This window comes from Atta colombica, unplaced genomic scaffold (assembly GCF_001594045.1).
Source record: "Atta colombica isolate Treedump-2 unplaced genomic scaffold, Acol1.0 scaffold112, whole genome shotgun sequence".
NCBI classification, from domain to species: Eukaryota; Metazoa; Arthropoda; class Insecta; order Hymenoptera; family Formicidae; genus Atta; species Atta colombica.
In genome coordinates this window covers 468446-489519 of record NW_017259198.1, presented here as the reverse complement: position 1 = coordinate 489519, position 21074 = coordinate 468446, and the positions used below count along the sequence as shown (strand labels likewise).

The 21074-nt window shown below is 30.8% G+C and overlaps 1 protein-coding gene across 4 annotated transcripts in view; it reads right to left on the bottom strand.

Annotated features, from left to right (window-relative positions):
• Positions 1-7533: 7533 nt before the first annotated feature.
• Positions 7534-21074, bottom strand: part of LOC108694027 (protein N-terminal asparagine amidohydrolase) — a 55507-nt gene continuing 41966 nt past the window's right edge. For 3 of the 4 annotated variants that reach the window (XM_018203269.1, XM_018203270.1, XM_018203273.1), the window contains 6 exons: positions 14324-14514; positions 12578-12643; positions 9940-10122; positions 8863-9071; positions 8393-8554; positions 7534-8247 (listed from right to left, as the gene is read on the bottom strand). In XM_018203269.1, coding sequence (XP_018058758.1) covers positions 8122-8247; positions 8393-8554; positions 8863-9071; positions 9940-10122; positions 12578-12643; positions 14324-14513 — 936 coding nt within the window. In that variant the 5' untranslated portion in view covers position 14514 and the 3' untranslated portion in view covers positions 7534-8121. Of the gene's footprint in view, positions 8248-8392; positions 8555-8862; positions 9072-9939; positions 10123-12577; positions 12644-14323; positions 14515-20539; positions 21021-21074 lie in introns of those variants that run through there. The other variant, XM_018203271.1, reaches the window with a different exon arrangement.

Here is a 21074-nt window from a genome sequence, read left to right as displayed (position 1 = left end):
AAATATTTTAATTAACATATTTAAAAATATATGTAAATTAAATATTCTCCATACATTTTTTATAATGTTCTTATGATAATGTGGTCTTTCAAATATTTTGAATGATTTTCTTTTGTAAATTTTTCTTTTGTAAATTTAATATTTAAAGGTATATTAATAAATATTAGCTGAGAAGTTAATAAAAATGTTGAATTAAAAAAATTTTTATAACATTTTTGTAACAAAATTCTTATTTACGATTTTACTAAGCTTACATGATTATTTGAGTTATAAATTACTTAATTACAAAATTTACATTCTATGAAATAAGAGATGGGAAATATTTTAAGAAGAGTCCATTAAATTACGAACCATTATCGACCATTACGATTTATATTCGTAGGTACAGAATCTATACAATACACTTCCTCCAGACAGATTTCGCAACACATAATTCCATTCGTACGCCCGTCAAATCGTGGAGATTGCATTAGCGCAGAGATTGCATTAGCCCAAGATTGCACTTTGTGTGGTATGTTAAAAATATTATTGCCCTTTTATCGCACAAACCCGCCGCATTAATTCCCGTATGTTCATACTATAACATTAGATGAAAATTTATTCTAATACAATATATTAGAAAATTATACATAAGGGAGAAATACCTCATTGAAAATAATTAATAACTTGATAACTGAACTTTACCTTTACCTTTTTCACAGATTTTATACGATGCAAGTAGATACGCGTAAGTTAAAAAGTATATAATTTGTTAAACTTTTCAGAACTATAATTTTCTTCGAACAATCTGGAGTTGCCTTTTTTCTATTAATTTTTTATTAAGTTCCTTTTTTCTTCGCGCACGTGTTAATTTTTTAATGTTCAATATTAACTTTACCTAGAAAAGTTTCAAATTATAATACTTTTAATATATTAATTGCGAATTATATGAAACGTGAGATTGTTATTTGCCTAAAATTTAATTTGTACAAACATTTATTTACAACAATTCAAAATTGTAATTTAATGCTAATATCTATTTTTTCTTTTCATTTTTAATAAGAAACGCGCAACAAATAATCATCGAATACATTTTAGTAAGTTCAATTAATTTAAAATAACATACGTCTCACTAACATTTTAAACTACTTTTCGTTCATCAACCTTCACTTTTTATCCGAGAATATGTCGGTCGAAAACGGAAGTTGAATCACGAGGAGCTTCCTGTTCGCGTTTCTAAGAAAACGGGGTGGTCGATTACGATCTTACGTCACGAACATTCACGATTAACGAAGACTAGTACTGGCAGACAATATTACGATTCGCTAACGACCGATAACTCGCTTTCCGCGGTTCTCTCCTTCGTCTTCATAGGACGATTAGAACAAACTTGATTATTAGCATACTCTGAAATTAATATTATCCCAGATAAGAAGGACACGTTGAAGGATTTTTCAGAAAATCATTGATCGCTATTCGAGATGCAGAAGTTTTAATATCAAAAGTTTTATTATATTTCGTTTTCTTATTGATATTATTGCATGAAAATATTAAAAAGTTTTAAATATTTAGAAATATATATATTACAGTAGAAATTTTAGAATTTTATTTTATTATATACATATAATGAGAAAAATGATCTGGTTGGATTAAATAGTAATTTTGATGGAAAATAAACAAATCAGAATTTTCTGGTTAAATCTACTAGAATTATATAGTTGAGATGACTAGAATTCTGATTAATTTATTCTGATTATTGAATTATTCTGATAAAAATAAAAATTCTAAGATTTTACCAGAAATATTATATCAAATATTACCAGAAATATTATTATCAACTAGAATTCCGATTATCTCAACTGAATTCTAATAGATTTAATCAGAAAATTCTGATTCATCTATTTTTAATCAAAAATTTTTTTTAGTGCATATTTATGAAATTCAATAGAAATGTGTGAAATATATGATGTATAATTAATGCTTTATGTCAACATAAAAAATAAATTTAATACCGGATTTATTTTCTTTTGGTAATATAAAAATGAAAAAAATCATAAAGAAACACAATAGTTATTCAATAGTTATTCAATAGTTATTCAATATTAAATGAAAAGTTATTCAATAAAGGTAAACTGTTGTTAACTTTTTTCTGACAATGTCATTTAGGAAAAAGTTTTTCTAAGGGATTCTTCAAATGAACGGAGAAGGAAAAATTAATTAATTCCAAGTTGCTTATTTTTTATTTTCATTTGTGTTTCTTGATGATTTTTTCATTCTTATATTGCCAAAAGAAAATAAATCCAATATTAAATTTATCTTTCACATTGACATAAAGCATTAATTATACACCATATATTTCACACACTTCTGTTGAATTTCATAAATATATGTACTCTTCTTCAATCTCATTTACAAGGAGTAGTTGCTTTCGATATAATAGAATTACTATTGCGAATTACTGAGCAAATACTTGTGTATCCCGTAATAATATCACTCGTATAAAAGGAAAACTTTAAAGCCACGTGTATGCAATTTGATTCACAGATGTACTTTGGAATTTTACGATCATTTTTACAATGCTTGTTGCATTATTTATATTACTTGAGTAAGATGCAAATAATGCAAATTAAAGTAAATGAGTAAATTTCCATAAATGGTAATAGATCTTTTCTCTCTTGGTTAAAATAAACATGTCGATTGAATCTAAACCTAGTATTTAGTGCACTATTATCTACAAATACAGTCAGTATTACTTTCGTTAATCGATTTCAATATATTTATTCGTTGTTTGAGAAAATGTAATTTGAGAGTTAAAATCTGGATGTTATAACACATGTATAATTAATTAAAATTGCATTTAGTTTTTACTCTCGTTCTTAAATTTATTTATATAAAATTTACAAATTACATTGAAAAGAATACAAAAAAATTATATATAGTCCTTAATTCTAATTCGATTATTTCTTATTTTTGTTATGAATAACAATTTTTATTTTTTTTTTTTAACCAATTTTACAATATTATTTTTAGTCAGATTTTATTCAGATTTTTAGTCATATACATTACATGTTATTTCAAAAAAACAGGGCACATATTTGTTAACGCATAAATTTACTTTAAAATCTGAAAACAAGAAGTAAAATGATTAATTAAACATCGAAATGTATACTTTTTCGAAAGAAAACATCTTCCAATTTAATCAGAATAATTCACGAGCCATTTTCAAAATTAAGTAGTTTGAAATATTTTTAAAATAATGTTAAAAAAATTGTATACTTAAAAAAACGTGATAAAACTCACCGTGAAGAAGAGGTCTTATTTGCTCAAAGCCTTCTTCAAATGTCGAAAACGTGGAGCGACCGCGACAAAGGAAAACGCGAAATGGGCCGTCGTCACGAACCAACGTCGAAACGGCACTGACCGTGTCGGACAAATGCTTGACGGCAACTACTGCGAGTCTGATCGAGTCACTTGTGAGGAGTCTGCGCGTATCGTCCGTTACTACTCGCCGCCCGCGAATTCCCTACAAGTCTATTCTCTTCTCACTTTCTTCCGCGATTCTTTTTCCTGCCACCTTGAATTCGAAATATGTGGAATATTCGTTAATAAAACATACGCGTCTATATTTCTTGTCAAAAGTGAAAAACATTCCTTAATTTTCTACGGTACAGATCAATTTCGCCTATAATAAGAATGTTATTAGCGCAATTTAACGTGACATTACATTTCTTTTAATTGAAGAATTAAATGAAAATATAGAAATAAAAAATATAGTTTGTTAATTATTATATTTTAGTAATATATGCGGAGAATTACGATAGAATACTTAAGTATATCAACTTCATTATACATTAAAAATATGCTATTTCGGTATTATTCCATGCGATTAATCTCGATTCTCAATCAACGTAATTTATCATTGCGTGTGAAGTAAATAGTTTTGTAAATAAAATAAAATAGTAAATAAAATAAAATAAAATAGTTTTGTAAATAGTATTTTAAGACGTTCCAAAGATCTTTTCTTGCGACTTAGTCGATACAAAAATCTGAAATTACTTTCCAGAATTTCAACCACGACTATTATTTCCCGATGATCACCTTCCAATGCAATTATCTTCTTTATTGCAGATTTCAGATTCCATGCTAAAGCGAGGCATGTAAGTGAAGACTTGTAAGTCGTTCAAAGCAAACTTTCCAAAAGCGGAAGTTTCCTCCCCCTGACAATCAAACAACTTCTCATGCAACATGGCAGGATATAGATTACACACCTACGCATGTACATAAGCTATTAACATTGAACAAATTATATATGCCATGTTCTTAAAAGTTATGCAATAGAGAAAATTTATAACATAAGTACTTGATGAACTTTTAGTTTTTGGAAGATTCCAAAAATGTAAACTTTAAACAGTTTGTTGTATAATAAATTAAGACAATGAATGCAAAATCTTTTATCTTAGATATTCAATTTATTTTCTTATATAATTTTTGTTACTTTCATAATTAGCTAAAATACATCGACTATATAAGTCATAATTGATTAGAGAGAGAGACTTTGAAGACTATCTTCGTACATAGTTTTATAAAATTTATAAAATTTATAAAATTATACTTCACACGTAATGATAAATTATATAATTATATACATTGATAACAATTACAAAAAATATTATTGATGATTAATAATATTGTGCTAATTATATAAAATATTGTACTAATATTCATAAAATTAAAATATTTTATTTTAATAATCAATTTTCTCGAATAATATATAAATGAAAGTGCTCTTCGTTAATCGATTAATCAGTATCTATTTATCGCGTATTTAATAATCATGTCAATATATATATATAAAGCCATGATAATAAACGAACGCTCCTTGCGATGCGGTAATTTACTTACGTAATAGTTTACTGCTATAGACTGTGTAGCAGACCACAACTTTGTTAACGATGTTACCAGGCTCTGTTCAGTGGTTTCTCAGTAAGTTGATCCTATAGAGTCACGTGCTATTCGCAAACTTTTCGCGATTAGATCAGCTACGAAAAATTTATTATAACAAATCGAATGTAGGTCATTGCGAGATAATTTTCAACAATAGATTAAAATCGGTTATCATCTTAAACATCCGATTTTATACAGCGCTATGAAATAACGTACACAAATGTTACTTTAGTCTATCATTGTTTATTATATAAATATATCACCAAATAATATTATGTAGTAAGATTGCGTTTGCGTAACGCAAGAAAGAATGCGATAGAGATCGAACGAAAAAAGGCTACTGTGAAAAAAAAATGAAAAGATTCGGGCAGGAAAAGGAAGAATAATATGGTGAACTTAAAAGAAAAATCAAATATATGTGTAACTTGTATTGCTGCACCGGGAAGTTTTCGTGACGCAAGCAAGAAAAGCCGTATATTTTCCTGGCAAAAGCAACAAAGTGGCAAACCACCCGCCATACTTTTATTCACGTAGTTCGAACGGGAAGGGAAAGCAGATCGCAAATTCGATCCTGAGAGCCTCGTCACGAGTGCATTCGCTCTTCATTTTTTTTACATAATATAGTAAAAATATATCTCTTCGATTTCTAGGAAATATCATTATCATCAGCAGTATCATTATGATAATTCATCGTCGTCGTTATTATTATAATATCAACCTCAATTAGCTTATGTATCACTAGAACAATGGAAAATTGTGAACGCATCCTTCCTTTACTACTCCACGGTTTCGAGACCATAGCTTTAAAAGAAATTTTTAAAGAAAAATTAAAAAATGATTTTTCTTCATCATATATTTATCAAAAGAGAGAACGGTCAACATATATAATGTTGAATTATTGAGTGAATTCTTTCATGAAAATTATATTCGAGTGTCGAGATATGAAACTTTTTGATCAGTTTCGTCATAGAGCTGTGTTCTCGAATGCCAGAGAGCGATTACCTTTCGACTTAATCGATGAATCCACAGGCAAGGGAAGGCCTCATCATTTTGATTCTTCGATCGCGATCGCACGCCCTACTTTCTAACAACAAATAGGAAAATCTATATAGGACATTCGTACGATCTTCAAAGTGATCGAATCGTCTCATTCTATTATGCGTTTTTTTATGTATTAATCTCGACAATTTCGCAATCGATTTCGCTCTCATTCGATGACACAACAGGAAACGTTTTACCTTGAACATCTATCCTACATAAATGATTCAACGCTCAAATGTTTCAAAAAGTTGGAAGAGATTTCTCCACATTTTTCGACATATGTATATAATACGCACAATATGATAAAATTTCCGTGGGACATGAACAATTCGTTCGAACATTATCACTAATCTGCGCATGAATTTTTAAAGGGATTCGCCTTTTCCTTATGGAACTAACTGCATCGAGGCAAAGGAACTTTCCCTCACCCGAAAGACTCGGGCACAACCCTGAAAATATTATATATATCATTTCTACTTCGCCTCTATTTTTCGTCTAACTTTTTTCCTTTTATTATGGCAAGTACGGAATCAATCGTTGCTTAAACTTTCGCAAATTCGACTGAAAGAAATGAAGAGAAAGCGAAAAAAGACAAATCTCCCCACGCGTGTACGTTTTCATCCTGTCTTTAATCGCGCGTTTAGCACTAAACAGGATTCTTTACTATCGAGTTATCCGATAGGACGATTGCACGTGTGACGTAAAAATGTTACATTTAACTAAATGCGCGATGAGAGTGTCATTATTTTCTCGCTCTGGCAACGAAGGAAGTTAATACAGAGTGAACGTTCAACGGTGAAATAATGATCGCGTACAACTAATAACACCTTATAACGACCAAAATTCAATCGTCCTCCACGCAATATAAGTATCTAACAAAAAGATAAATTCAACAATGCCAATATATTCAGCACGTATAGGCCTATTCACAACTGAAGTTGTCATGCGCTGCACGTTAATATGAATGCATACATATTACTATTTAAAAAATAAAAATAATGCGCGCGTGTATACGTATATGTGTGTGCAATAGAAAAGAGAAAAATGTTTATACGAATTTTATAAAATCCTTTTTTTTTTATAGGATTTTCCAAAAATCATATATTCTTTTTTTAAGTCATAAAAGAAAAGTTTTCTAGCAAGCAAAAAATCGAGATTCAGTCACTCATGTTGCGTTAATTTTGTCTGGAATTTCTGATGATAGCTCGCAAGTAATTAAGAAAATCTGTAATTAAAGATCAATAATATTTTGCCTTTGTCTGTCTGAAATTAAGTCTGAAAAGGGATGAATTATCTAATCTGCAATATGATTCTTAATTCTATTAGTCGTTTTTTTACATCTCCTGTTTAATTGAAGATCAAATTAAATCTAAACTTGCTTTATAAAAATTTATATAAAACAATTTCGATAAAATCATCGAAAATTTTCGGCATACGGGAAAAATTTCTTATTATATTATTTAGAAAAGAATGTTATTAATAAGATTGAATATATATATAAAACGTATGCAAAGTAAAATATGCATTATCTGCATCTTAATGCAGAATAATGCATATTAAAATCTTCGGAAAATGGTTTGTCAAAAAATTATTTTTATTTTATTTTGCTTCATAATTTACTCTTTACTCGATAACAGAGTAAATTATTGTCTGATAATTTTATTTGCAAATATTACAAATCACATTCGGTAATGCGTATTCAAATTCGCACCTTGGCTTTATATACGGTTCGCGAGACGTCTTCCAGTGTGAGCAGGCCTTAAAGCATCGATCAACATGCCGGTTATAACCGCTTCGATCGGTGTTCGATCCTACAGCTTCCTCCCAATCGGACATCTTTTTCTCGACGATCACAGATAATTGCCGGCCAACGAGGGCTGCAATTATTGCACGCCGACTTCCGCAATTTGCTCACAAATGCTAATCAATTTTTTCAAACGGATGCATTAGGGCTTAAACAACTCTGGCTAAGACACCGCGATCTTCAGAAGACGCAGTATCAAACTCGACTAATTAATTTATATTCTTATGGTTTGATCGTCCTACTCCATACGCTTCGTCGATTCACGAATTTATTATTATACTTCGTGTCGTTCGAAAATTTTGTCGAACAACCATCACGCAAGCCCTAACCGAATCTGTGGCTTGTTAAACACTTTAGTATCGCATCGGTTGCCAGACACCAGTGGTTTCGTCCCGACGGTAGTAATGAGGTCTGTTATCTCGGAAGACGGTGACGGCCGGAAATTGATTGTCTTGGATATACTTGAGCGTTGCTCGCACCTGAAACAGAAATTTCGTCACTGCTTAACAGTGCATGGGAAACACAGTACAATTGCAGGATTTCGTCTAATGCTTTCTACTCTTGAGGAATTAACGATAATTAACGATAAAAAACAATGTCGTATAGTGTTTCAAACAGAATTACCTGCGATACGAAATGTGGTTGTTCCACTTCCGGTGATGTGGACAGATGTTGTAGGATGAACTGATCGGTTTGTGCCAACCAGAGATCCACGCCACGCAAAGGGTCGTAGTTAAACGGTCCGATTCTAAGTAACCCCAAAGCGCAATCGTATATATCCAAAACCTGTATATAAAGACAGAATATACATTCAATTTCGAAAGAATACACTAAATAAAATTTTATATCGTATTTAATCGATTAATATTTTATTTAATATTAATACTCAATATTTTATCACACAGTGAAGTGAAAAACGTCATTTAGTATGTTTAATCTCATTAAACGTCAGTCGATTTTGACTTAACATCCACTATTTTATATTTATTTATAGACTGTAAGATTAAGCTATAATTTTTTTTGTTTTAAGTGTAAATCATGATCATTCGTTGAATTGAAATAGTGTTACTAATGCAAACATTGCGTACACGCACCTGCTGACCCCCGGTCAATTGTCTGGCACACCTTAGTGCCTGATCTGGACCTTTGTCAGGGAAAGTCGCGGGAAAGATTTCGCCTGTCTTCACGTTTAGTCCGATACCGTAGATCAACGGCCAATGAATCCCACCTCTCACGGTGGTATTCAGCTCACCCACGCAGCACAATGTTAGATCAATCTCCACCGGTTGCTTGTGAAATGCAGCTAGAAGAATTAGTCCGATTAATATTTAGACGAAGTCGAAGGAAGAAATTTCGTTTTATTTTAATATTATTCAATTTCACAATTGCTTGAAAAATGTCGGAGTTTCTGTGTAATTTAATGTCATTTCTCGAGTAAAACTTAGCATTACTCTCCTTCGATCTTGATTAAAAATTCTTTCAAAAATATGATATCGTAAAAGTTCAGTTCTATCAAGCAACGCGGTAATGTCGCAACGCCAAGTGCATAAAAATATAAAATGGGCCGTTTAAGATGTAAATGTCATTGCGTATATGTTTGTGCCATTGTTAAATTCGCAACGCTGGACGACAACGACGACGCTGGGCATGATATTATGTTTTCTAAAAATTTATCTATTAATCTATCTTGTGTGTCTTGCGTTATGAAATACTTGGCTAATAGCATTTATTTCATATCCGTTTTTTATTAAAAAGTAATATTCGATACCTTTTTTATGCACTTGGCGTATATTTTTTTCTTTTTTAAAGAGTTCCATTTAGTTTATCTTTTTTAATCTTTTATCTATTTCAAAGCGAGTAAATGATTTAACTCATTATTACGAATAAAGACAAGAACAAGGACATAAACATAATGGAGTATACAGATATAATTATTTCTGCTGATTTGCAAGTAATATCAGATGTAGTAAAAATAGCACTCTCCGAAAGTGTTTCCTCTTTGATGATACAAGTCAACACAAATATCGTTCTATCTTTGTTACTTATTGGAATGCCAGAAAAGATAGAAATGAATATTTGTGTTGACTAAATGGAAAATATCCATGAACGTTTCTTCTCAATAACAGGAGTACCGCAAATCAAAAATATATATACAAAAGTATGTTACGTACAAAGTATATTGTAAAATAGTTCCTCAGAATAGTTTCTCGGATCGGAATAACCGCCAACCAACTGCAGTTCCAGACGACCTTCGGGATATCCGAGGGCAAGTTCTGTTACCCTCTGGATCATTGCTGCCGCAGCATCTTCCGTTCCGGAGCCGTCAAGGTGCGCCAGAGCGGCGGCGCCCGAGCCTGAAATCCATCATTTAAAAATATAACATTCAAAATCCTTTCAATATTAAAGAGAAGAGATATTTATTATATTATTAAGTATAATATAAAAAAATAATTATTTTATTATTATGTTATCATAAAAAAATAAAGCGTAACAAATGTTCTGCGAATTAGTCTCAAAGCAAATGAACTTTTGATTGTGTTGTTCAATTATTACTTTACATTACTATTATTTATATTATTGATCAGTGAATTTAATGGTATTTATCATTATTGAAAAGATTGAAGAAAGAAATATCAAAATGGCTAAATGAATTATCGCTTGCATGCTATTATCTTTTTGTGATCACTTGCTACGAAAAGAATCGATTAAAAGAGAAATTAATTTTTGAGCATTTAAATGTAACTATCAAAACAGTAATTATTGCAGCAAATAACCGGTGATATGTCGATCTTTTCATCATTATCGGAGATCGAGAAACTCATGTTGTGCATTGAAATGATTTAATGTAGATCCGGGATCGCGATTGATTATAATTTGTTAGATGCATTCGTTTTAATAATAAAAATGAAGTGGAACAGAAAATAATGTTAGGAAACATGTGAATATTCTTGCGAGAGAGATTTTTAAGATTTTAAAGATACGATTATGAAATGCCTTATCTATACTAATTGAAAAACAAAGGCGATAATAATTAATTTTAACAATTAGTTTTGAACATTATCTAATTCTGTTGTGTGACACAAAGCAACGATGAATGGACGGGACAGAACTCGCGACAAAAGGACTTTTATATCGCGAACTGTTATTTAATTACGTACTTTCGCAGTCGCTTTCTACCTCGGCCATTATTCACGCGCAACCTTAAGACGATCGGAGACACCCAACTTGCGTCGTGACACACTGTCGTCTCAGCAGGAGAAAGCTAAGGAGAACTTATCCGATAGTTTCCTTGAGAATATGGTATAATATAATAGGCTCCTTTGTGCGATATGAAATCCATTATCATTCGAAAAAACATTGAAATTTGTATAATTCGTATGTAATATCAGTTATAAATATCGAATTGATAAAACATGCTTGTTAAAAAATAGTATAACAATTTTAATAAATTGTAAATTTAATAATTTGTAACGTACACGAGAGCACATGAGATTAGATATAGTATTCTTATTTGCAATTATTTCTCCGAAGCTCTTTAAACTTGATATCGTAAGATTACTAAGGCATTTAAATGATATGGATGTGAAGCATAACTTGAATCAGCACTTTTCCCCTCGAATGACTGAACAGAACTGGTTCTATTAAGCGGCTCGTCTTTTCGAAAGAAGCGTTTCACATTTTGTGCATTATGTTAGACGTTATATCATGAAGAGGAATCAATGATTCTCGTTCGAACGAAAGTGTGTGTCTGGACAATAAAAATAAAAAGCAATATAACGAAAGGTTCAAAGATAATCACGGATGTCATATTTCTCGTTTAGCGATATTTTTTGACATTTTTCACAAGTTTTTGTGATTCCATTAGCCCCTCGACTAATTTACTCCCGGTCCAAGACAGATTGCAATTGAATTTTGTGTCTTTTTTCTCTCTTTAAGTAAGTGCGAAAATCTTTTGTAATTTTCTCGTAAAATGGCTTCTAAACGAGATATTTATAATTTCATTGACATTTTGGAGTTTCGGTTTTTTTAACTTAAATTAATTTAAGGTATTATACGTATTTTTAACAAAATCATGAAATTATAAAAAAATATAGATTTTTCTATATTGTATTTAAAAGTAATACAAAAAATTTAATACTGATTTAGAATCTGAATCAAAAATGATATATGTTTTTAAAAAATAATTAAGATAAAAAGAGAAAATTTTCTTCATTTAATCTGTAAAATTGTAATGTTGAATATAAATATTAATCTTATTAAATTGTTTCATATGTATCTTACAACATATATGTCTTCATTTTTATACCAAAAATATAAATTTCCAATTTTAGTCATTTTTTGCAGAGATTATACACCTGATTATACACATTCTTAAAGTTCATTTTTCTCCAATTGTAAAATATTAAGATAGTAATAATTTCAAAATTATAATAAAAATGAAAACTTTTGCGTCAATTAGATTCCTGATATTTAATTAAATAATTAAATAATCTCATCAAAACTCTTTAATTTACAGGATAAAAATCTTTCAACAAAAAGACTTTCCACGTATTTCTCTCTTTTTTAAAGAAATCAACTTCAATTTGAGAATCTGACGTATATGTTAAAAGAAAGATCGATTATTATATTGCAAAGTTCTATGAGTTTCGTATTAAATATTTTTCAACGCGATACCAATCAAGCAATCGCGCTTCGTCATTGCGTTATTCCGACCTCTTTTTCTTTTCATTGTTGTGCAGTAAGCAATCATTTATATGCAACCAGCAGCTATTTTATAATGAGCACGATTGTACTTTCAAATATACTCACCGGAATGCCTAACGACAACGATTATGCATGTGGTCATGTCGTCCGAACCGAGGATGCTCACGTTCTCTGTGAAGGGAAAAAAGAATAATCGGTATGGCAACATACATTCAATCGATTCGGTCTACACATGTTCGAGCGAATATAGTACTTCGAAAGGCAGCAGATTGTTAAGTTCATTCGTCCACGGCAAGAACTTTCCATAATTATATAAGAATTTTCGCATTTCAAATATAAACTCTGCCAATTATAAAAAAAAAATATTAAGATCTCAGTCATGTTTACAAGAGAAATAATGTTCTTACCCACGTGTTTTTATTATTCTTACATTGTCATATCTTGTTTTCATCTTTCCTCAAATGTTTATTGTACTGTCATGCGTCGCAAAAATGGTAAAATTAAAAGATAATTGTTTTAAAGAGAAACACGAGCTATATTCACAAAATTCATCGATATGACATACGTTACGATATTACGTTACACATTACACTATGTTACAAGAGTAACAGTACTTTTTTAAGCGATAACTTTATTTGCTGATAAAGATTACTGATAAAGATTTATTATATATTCCGAGAAAAAGATAAGAAAATCGCTTATTGCGAAACATTACCAGATTCATCCAGATTTAATATGTGGAGAAAGATATGCTTCGTTACAAGATTTACTGTACCGTTGTTATTGCAGTATAATAACGAATCTCGGTTATTTTTGAAAGTTACACCATCTGAAAAATTGGACTGTAATTTTACATTATAAACAGTTGCTCGATAAAGTGCAAAATAATGCTCGGTTGATTTATCGCTCGCGCGGTTGTTTTTTTTATTCTCGTAATTAAGCGTAATCACATCTGGTAGATTGACGGATTGCGTCAATTCCGTGATATCGTATTAAAAGTAGCCGGTAACATTTGATATCTTCTTACAAGATAACATGGAAATCGTGTGGCTATTGCATCAAAAACATATTCTCTCTGTTAGATACCGCGAGAGATTATAATTTTTCAAAAAGCTTCTTTTTCCCGCAGGAATGATTCACATTTGATCATTTAGGTCTAGCAAAATCAAGCCTCATACAATGGATATTCACATTTATATATTATATATATGTATATGTGTGTTCTTGCGAGCGAAAATGTAATTTGAGGAAAAAAGTGAAAGTAAGATATGATTTAATTTAAAAATAAATTCTTTGCAATGGATATAACTATTATATATTGTATACATAGTACTGGTAGTGCAGCAAAAATCCTATATCTACGATTGGAAAAACTTTGCTAAAATTGACTTTGACCGCCTTGGTTCAAAAACTACACATTAAATATTTGGGATGCTCCCAAATATTTGTTCTTATTATTTACCAAATGTTGAACAAAGATAAAATGATACCTGGGTGAACCTGAGTGAAATTTCTGTCTACTATTCCTTATTACGATCATTAACTCGGTTAACGATCATTAACTAAATTAACTCGGTAAGTCCTCAGATATCTATTGCCAAATACAGAATTTGAAAAAGTTAAGCCGTTTCTGAGAAATCTTGCAGACGGTCAGCCGGATAAACATTGTGAAATTATAAAGTAGTTTGATTCACTGCACTACTTAATAAAAAAAAAAGCATAAACGCGCGAACAAGCACGAATCTCCGCACCGCTATTCGCATTCATTGAAGCAGTTGTTCGTTCGTGTTTGTTTATGCTCGTTTCCTTAGACCCAGTTTGACATGGCACATCGAGATGCATTGTACTTACTGTCGTGCGGTAGCGTCGCAGCCATTTCTCGTTGTTGAACGTAGAGGAGGCCCACCGGACCCACAAGTTTTGCCGGCATCGAGTGCAGCTGAGCTGCGCTCTCACGGTATACCGGATGAGCCGCATACAAAGACCTGCTGTCCGCAGGAATCTCTTCCTGTAGGACCACCCCGCCCACCACCAGCACCATCCTGCGAAAGTGAAAGGAAAAGCGGTTATAGCGAAATAAAAAATAATGAACATCTTACCACTAAAAGGTGCTGTGCACATGCGTGTTTGAAATTAATTCTGTAAAACAATACGTTCGCGAACAATTAATAATTTGTGCAAGTAACGGCCATTGCTTGCTGATTAGTTGCTGATTTCCATCTTATTCTCTGTCGACTCACGTGATTTTAAATTAAAAATAGACGTGTGAGATTTTTTTATCGAAGACAAAGTCCAAATTTATTCAGGAAGTGCGTTGAAAAATGTATCTGATGAGCAAATGGAAAAGATGACATGTTTGAAAAATGTATCTCACACTCTCTACTGAATTCCTCTAAGTTGCCCCTACATATCTTCCTCATTATTTTGTTGTAAAAAAATGTTAATATAACGTTTAGAATATAAGCGTAACTTGATTTTTTACGATGAATCATTAGCGATAACTACATTTCAAATTGTAATATTTATATCACTAAATTGTATATACTCTTCAAAAGTTAAGGTTAATCGAAAGTCTTCTGAGATCGCAACGAGTTTTCGCTGCTTGCGGGACATGCATCTCTTTATAAATTATATTTGCAAAATAATTGGCACGTGTCATAAATCACAACGAATGGATCATTAACTATAAAAATAGTTATTCGAGCTATTTTGATTCTTCGTGGTTACTTAATGATCATATCATTACCAAATGTCGGCTTTCTTACGCCTTCACCTCCTATATCCCTTTCATCACATCCTTTCAATCTCACAGAAACTCCTTATATCGCAACTCCTTGTAATTTTCTTATTCGATTACGCTGTATATAGTTTATATTCCGGCTTTAACTCAACCGGCTTTAATTCAATGTATTCTAGCGTATACAGAATTCCTGTCTCCGTTTTTTTTTAATAATATCCGTAAATATAATTTACACATTTCTCCATTATAAGTATCAAAGTTCTGGGTGATTAAAAATTCAATAACGTTTTATTCTCTATTTATGTTGTCTTGTTTATCGTCTTCTCCGCTCTAATACTTCTGTTTACCTACATAATCTTATTCACTATACTTTAATTTCCATGCCGGTTTCATTCCAAGCACACATCACTACCTTAGTAATTCCTTATCCTCTTTCATTTCTATCGCTCCGCCAAATTCAGAGTTTTATTCTTCTACATATCCACCTAGTATTATAATATATTACTTTGCTCTATTCGCTTTTCCTCCTCCATATCTTCTTTTCGCAACAGGGTAGCTCATTTTCATTATCAAATCACAGTTAATTGCGACTTGTTCTCTTTCTTTTTGCAATCTTATTGTTATGAATATTTTGTTTTATGTTTTCGCATTATATTGAAAATACTCGATATGTAAGCTCTGTCATATATCATACATTATCTTGTCATATTATACTTCAAACTACCTATCTATCTACTGTTAAAATCGCTTGGTAGGCTTAACAGTAATTCGTTGCTGATGCCTCATCTTTTGTGTATTTGGTTATTTCTATATCTTTCAATATAAATATAAATGTAATTCTAATATACACAATAAATAAAATAAAATAAATTAACATTAATTTTCGGCAACTGTAAGCAAAGTAGTTATCACACCGAAAGAATGGTTTTGTTAAAGTATCTGAAAATTTAGCTTGATACAGATCTGAAAATAAGAAAATTATTTTATTAGATTAGACAGATCAAAATAATTATGTAGAATGTTAAGCATTGATAATAATACTGCAAAAAGTTTTAATATTCTAACAATCAGTTTATAAGAATCCTACATAATTATTTTGATGTTCTAAACAAAATTATTTTCATTTGTATTTAGCTAAAATTTTAGATACTTTAATAAAACCGTTCTTTTCATGTATGCAACAGACGAGCATTAAACGTCGTGCGTGATTGGCTTATCAAGTATAAATTCGTGTGGAAGAGAATCATCGTCTTTCGATCTTAACAACAAAGTTTTCAGGTATATCTCGCACGCATGATCAGCGCTGGGTATTGTATGACAAAGTTAGTTAGAATAACGATGAATTTCGAAGTTGTATTGTCAGTTCCGCGAGCATTTCACCAATGGTTGTTACCTATATATTAATAATCGCAACATTAAACCGTTAGCAATAATAATCTAGACAGTTACATGAATAAGTCACATAAGTAAGAAAAGGGCCAAAGGTTGAGGCAAGATTTTTGATACCTAGTATTTTTTAATATAAATTCTAAATACACATTTCAGTAAGCTTTTTGTTTCCAATAAGCAATAAGTTCTTTACTGTTTAACAATTTTAAGATGGTAATGTTATTATTATCGACGATTAATTTGATTGTGATATTATTATTTTAATTTCAATTTATGATTGTGTTTCAAGTCTGACAATGAGCGATGTAGTTTATATAATTGAGAGATGTAGATTTAGAATCAATATTTAAAAATATTATTACACACCAAATATTTAACCTCAATACTTTATATATTGGGCCTTTCCTTAATTATTTGATTTAAATGCCGTTAGTTTAAATAAATTGCTTAAAATTTATTAATTAAGCTCAAATTAATTTGAGATTGACAAATGGACTTGAAGTACATAGTCGATTTTTGTTTATTGTGGATTTGGGTAGATAAATTTAAATCTGTATAAAAATAAATAAAATACAACTTTTACGATAAAAGTAAAAACTTGATATTAAAGTATTCATAGTATATAAGAATTTTTTCGGATTTTTATACAGTTTGGAATAATATAAAAATTTGTGTTGAAGTTCAAAACAGATTGTGGATGAAAGGCGAAATTTCACATTGCCAACGGAGAACTTTGTTATCTATATTATGTTATAAACAGTTAACCCGATATCGTAACGCTGACATTACTTATCCTTTGTAGACACGAGGTCTTTTTTGACTCAGGCAAAATTCACTCAAATTTCTTGGCACAAATTTTTATTAAAGAAACGTTTTAACATTTGAGTTGAATAAATATTTGGCAATGTACTCTCTAAAAATGAATCAATAACTTCAATGTTATAATTATAACTACGATGTAATCATCAGTGAAATTCACTTTTAGAAGTTTTGATTTTCTGTAAATTGAAATGCATTTCAATCTGCAGAAATTATAATCTATAAAAGTGAATCAATGTGTTGTTATTAAAAAACAGTCAATATTCGTTGATGATTACATCAGTTATAAGTATAGCACTGAAGTCAATAATAAAACACTAATTCACCTTATCGAGGTGAATTCCTAATAAGAATGTTGAAAAGTTATTTTGAATTTCTCTAGATTTTTTAAAAGCCTAGAACAATAAAAAAACTTTGACCTGACAAAAACTCAGTGTGTTTACGAAATAAGTAAAAATATGTGTACTTATAAAGGGTTAATTGTAATATCGATTAATTTAATAGATTTAAATTTAAAAAATAAAAAATCTTCGACAAAAAACAATCCAATTATTGAACAGTAATAAACATTGAATAAGAGTGTCTCTTTAAAAACTTTAATCGTGTACTTTCTCCTTGTCTTCTTGCAATATAGATAACGCTAAATATAGATAGCGCTATTAATAAAAAAAATCATTGATTAAAGCATCGGTGATTGATTGTCATCAGTCTTCCTTTGATCGTAGATTGTGGAAGTTTGGAATGATGACGCGACGAAAAACGGGTTCTCTTTTATTTAAAAATAACGAGACAGACTCTGCGAAAAGTGCGCGCCATGCGTTTAAATACAGAATAATCGCCAATTATGTCGGCGGCGCTCGCAGAACGAAAGGAACGCCGCGAGAAATATGAGGTTTTCGCAAAAAACTCGTTGCAATGTCCTCGTGTGCGGCATGATTCGTAGCAAGGATTAAAATAGATTCCCCCGAGCCGCGTGTTGTGCAGCTGCTTTTACGAACACGCAGAAATACGTACGATGGCAAAAGCCACGCGAGTCACTCATATTTCTTTTCCATAATAATTTTTAATTTTTTGTCACTATTGATGTGCGAGCTTAATTATAATACAAGAAAAATGTTAAGCTCCTGATTCTTAACAAAATTTCTGCTGAAATTTGATATCGTAAACGTTGTAAATAAGAAACATCTTGAAACATTCCAACAATATTGCAGCAACATTGCTGTAATGTTGTTGGAATGTTTCAAAAAATGTTTTTTTGATTACTGAATAAATAAATCTATTATTTCTTTAGTCACAACGCGCTGCAACATTTTTGATTATTATTATATTATAATATTATATGTATATCATGAGATTTTTTTATAAGATATTGCGAGCAGATATAAACTGGTATAATTAAAAAAAAAATAAAAATGAAATAAATAATAAATAAAATAAATTAAGAGGATTAATTAACAAATGCGATTTCATGCGTATATAAAATAAATTCTAATAATTTCTTATGCACTTTGCATTCAGTCATTAGCAGTTAACTCAACTTCAATGGCTGTTTCCGTAACATCCGTAATTATATCTCATGTTTTCTCCGCGCCGCTCTAGAAACGAAGAAACGGAAAATTGCAGCGAACTAGCCCGGCGGTATCTTACCCGCGAACCGCATACAATGTACGTAGGTTTCGGTATTAGGGAGCACGGTACTATAATCCAGATGAGATAATTACATGTTTTGTATTCGGTGGAAATATCGCGGCTTAATTATATGGCATGCGACATGCGATGCATACCACTCCTGCTTGCTCGCTAGGAGCAATTTTATGTTGCGATTCGTTCCAAAAGCGATGTACGCCGCGTGAAAATCTTCCATCTATTCCAGGCCGAGTAGCAACGGAGTAATTAGAACTTTTAGAGATTTATGCAAAGCTTCAGTCCCTCATTAGCATTGTAACTCGATCTTATTTTCTAGATACTTTTCATGACATATTTTGAAAAGCACAAAGAAATTATAAAATCGTTTAAAACAAAACGCTCAAAATTTTGCTATATACACAGGAAAAACGGTTACGTAAAAGTATTTAAAAATTTAGCTAGATACAGATTTGAAAATAATATTGTTGGAAAATCAAAATAATTATTAGGACGAATTATTATTAAATTAGTTGCTAGAATATCAAGAACATTGTTTAAGCATGCTTGAGATTTTTACGTAATTTGCATTTTATTTTGATGATCCAACAAAATTATTTTTAAATCTGTATTTAGCTACAATATAATTTCTTTGGCAGTAAATAAGAACGTAGAATTTTCTAAAAAAAGAAGAAGTATCTTGACAATAGTTTTGTCTTTTTGCTGCAAGATTAACAGATTTGCCGTTTTAGATAAATTTCTCAATCTCAAAAGGATGTTTTTATTTTAGAATGTGCAAACTTTGGTTGCGCGACAATTATCTTTCTAGTGTTTTTCACGAAATTGACTACCACGTCGAAAAAGCAATGTTTGATACTACACTTAAACGTGTAGTTAGCGAAATTAAGAATGGTATGCTGAACGAACGTAAAAGTACGCGGGACATTACGAAATACTCTCGTCTACGTAATTATTGCGCGCAGCAGGAGAAATAACTATGTGTAATTAGTTGTATCACAAGCAGCTGTTCATATAATAATGAGATGAACCAGCTCGATTGCGGACAGTCACGTGGAGACTGCGGCTATGCTGACGCATAATTCGCAAGAAACCGACACTATCGCGTGATTCTTGCATTTGATATAATTGTTTGATGTTATGAATATTATTCATGGAAAACCACTCAGGCGTGAGTTTTCATGTCGCGACATTATTATATATCAATTTCTCGTGATGCGATATCGCATCCAGACGTATTGCGACACGTTGTTTGTACGTGTTATTATCACATGATTATCACATGAATTATGTTGAAACTTAATAAGTTATAATATAATAAGTTATAATATATTAGGTATACAAATAAAAGACGAAAATGATCACAACAGATTATGAATTTATCGAACCGAGATTAAATATAGAAATTTATTAAAATTATCATCGCGACATAAATAATTTATATATCTCATTCTAAGCACTATGTAGCAGCAACTTACCTTACTTTTTTTTAGTTGATTTTCTTCTAATGAAATCTATCCAATATATCCGTGAGAAATTATTGCGCTCAAACGCGATAGAATAGTATCTTTAATGATATATAAATTAGATTATATATCTTGTATAAATATAGACAAAGCGCACTCGATGTATGCAGGAATGTGAATCTTTTTATCCAAACTCTTGTAATTCTTATTATATACTAAATTATCGAAACATTACGTTATTGAAATTCTGCGAGCACTTCATCAGGAAAATTTCAACGAATTTCTATTTCACTTTTATTTTCAGCTGATATTTTTCAGATTCAGAATCACTAAATATCTGTCACGCGTTGTTCTTGAATTCATTTACAATTTACAAATGTCTTCTATCGAGCGTTGACATTTCGATAAGCATCCTACCGATTATGTGATTTTAAGTTAGATTAATCTTCTATTATCAAGATTAAGAATAAAAAATTATTTGTTTCATGTTTTAATGCGACTTGCACTCAATCACTGTCTGTGAGTTGATCATTGACATTTCGTAAAT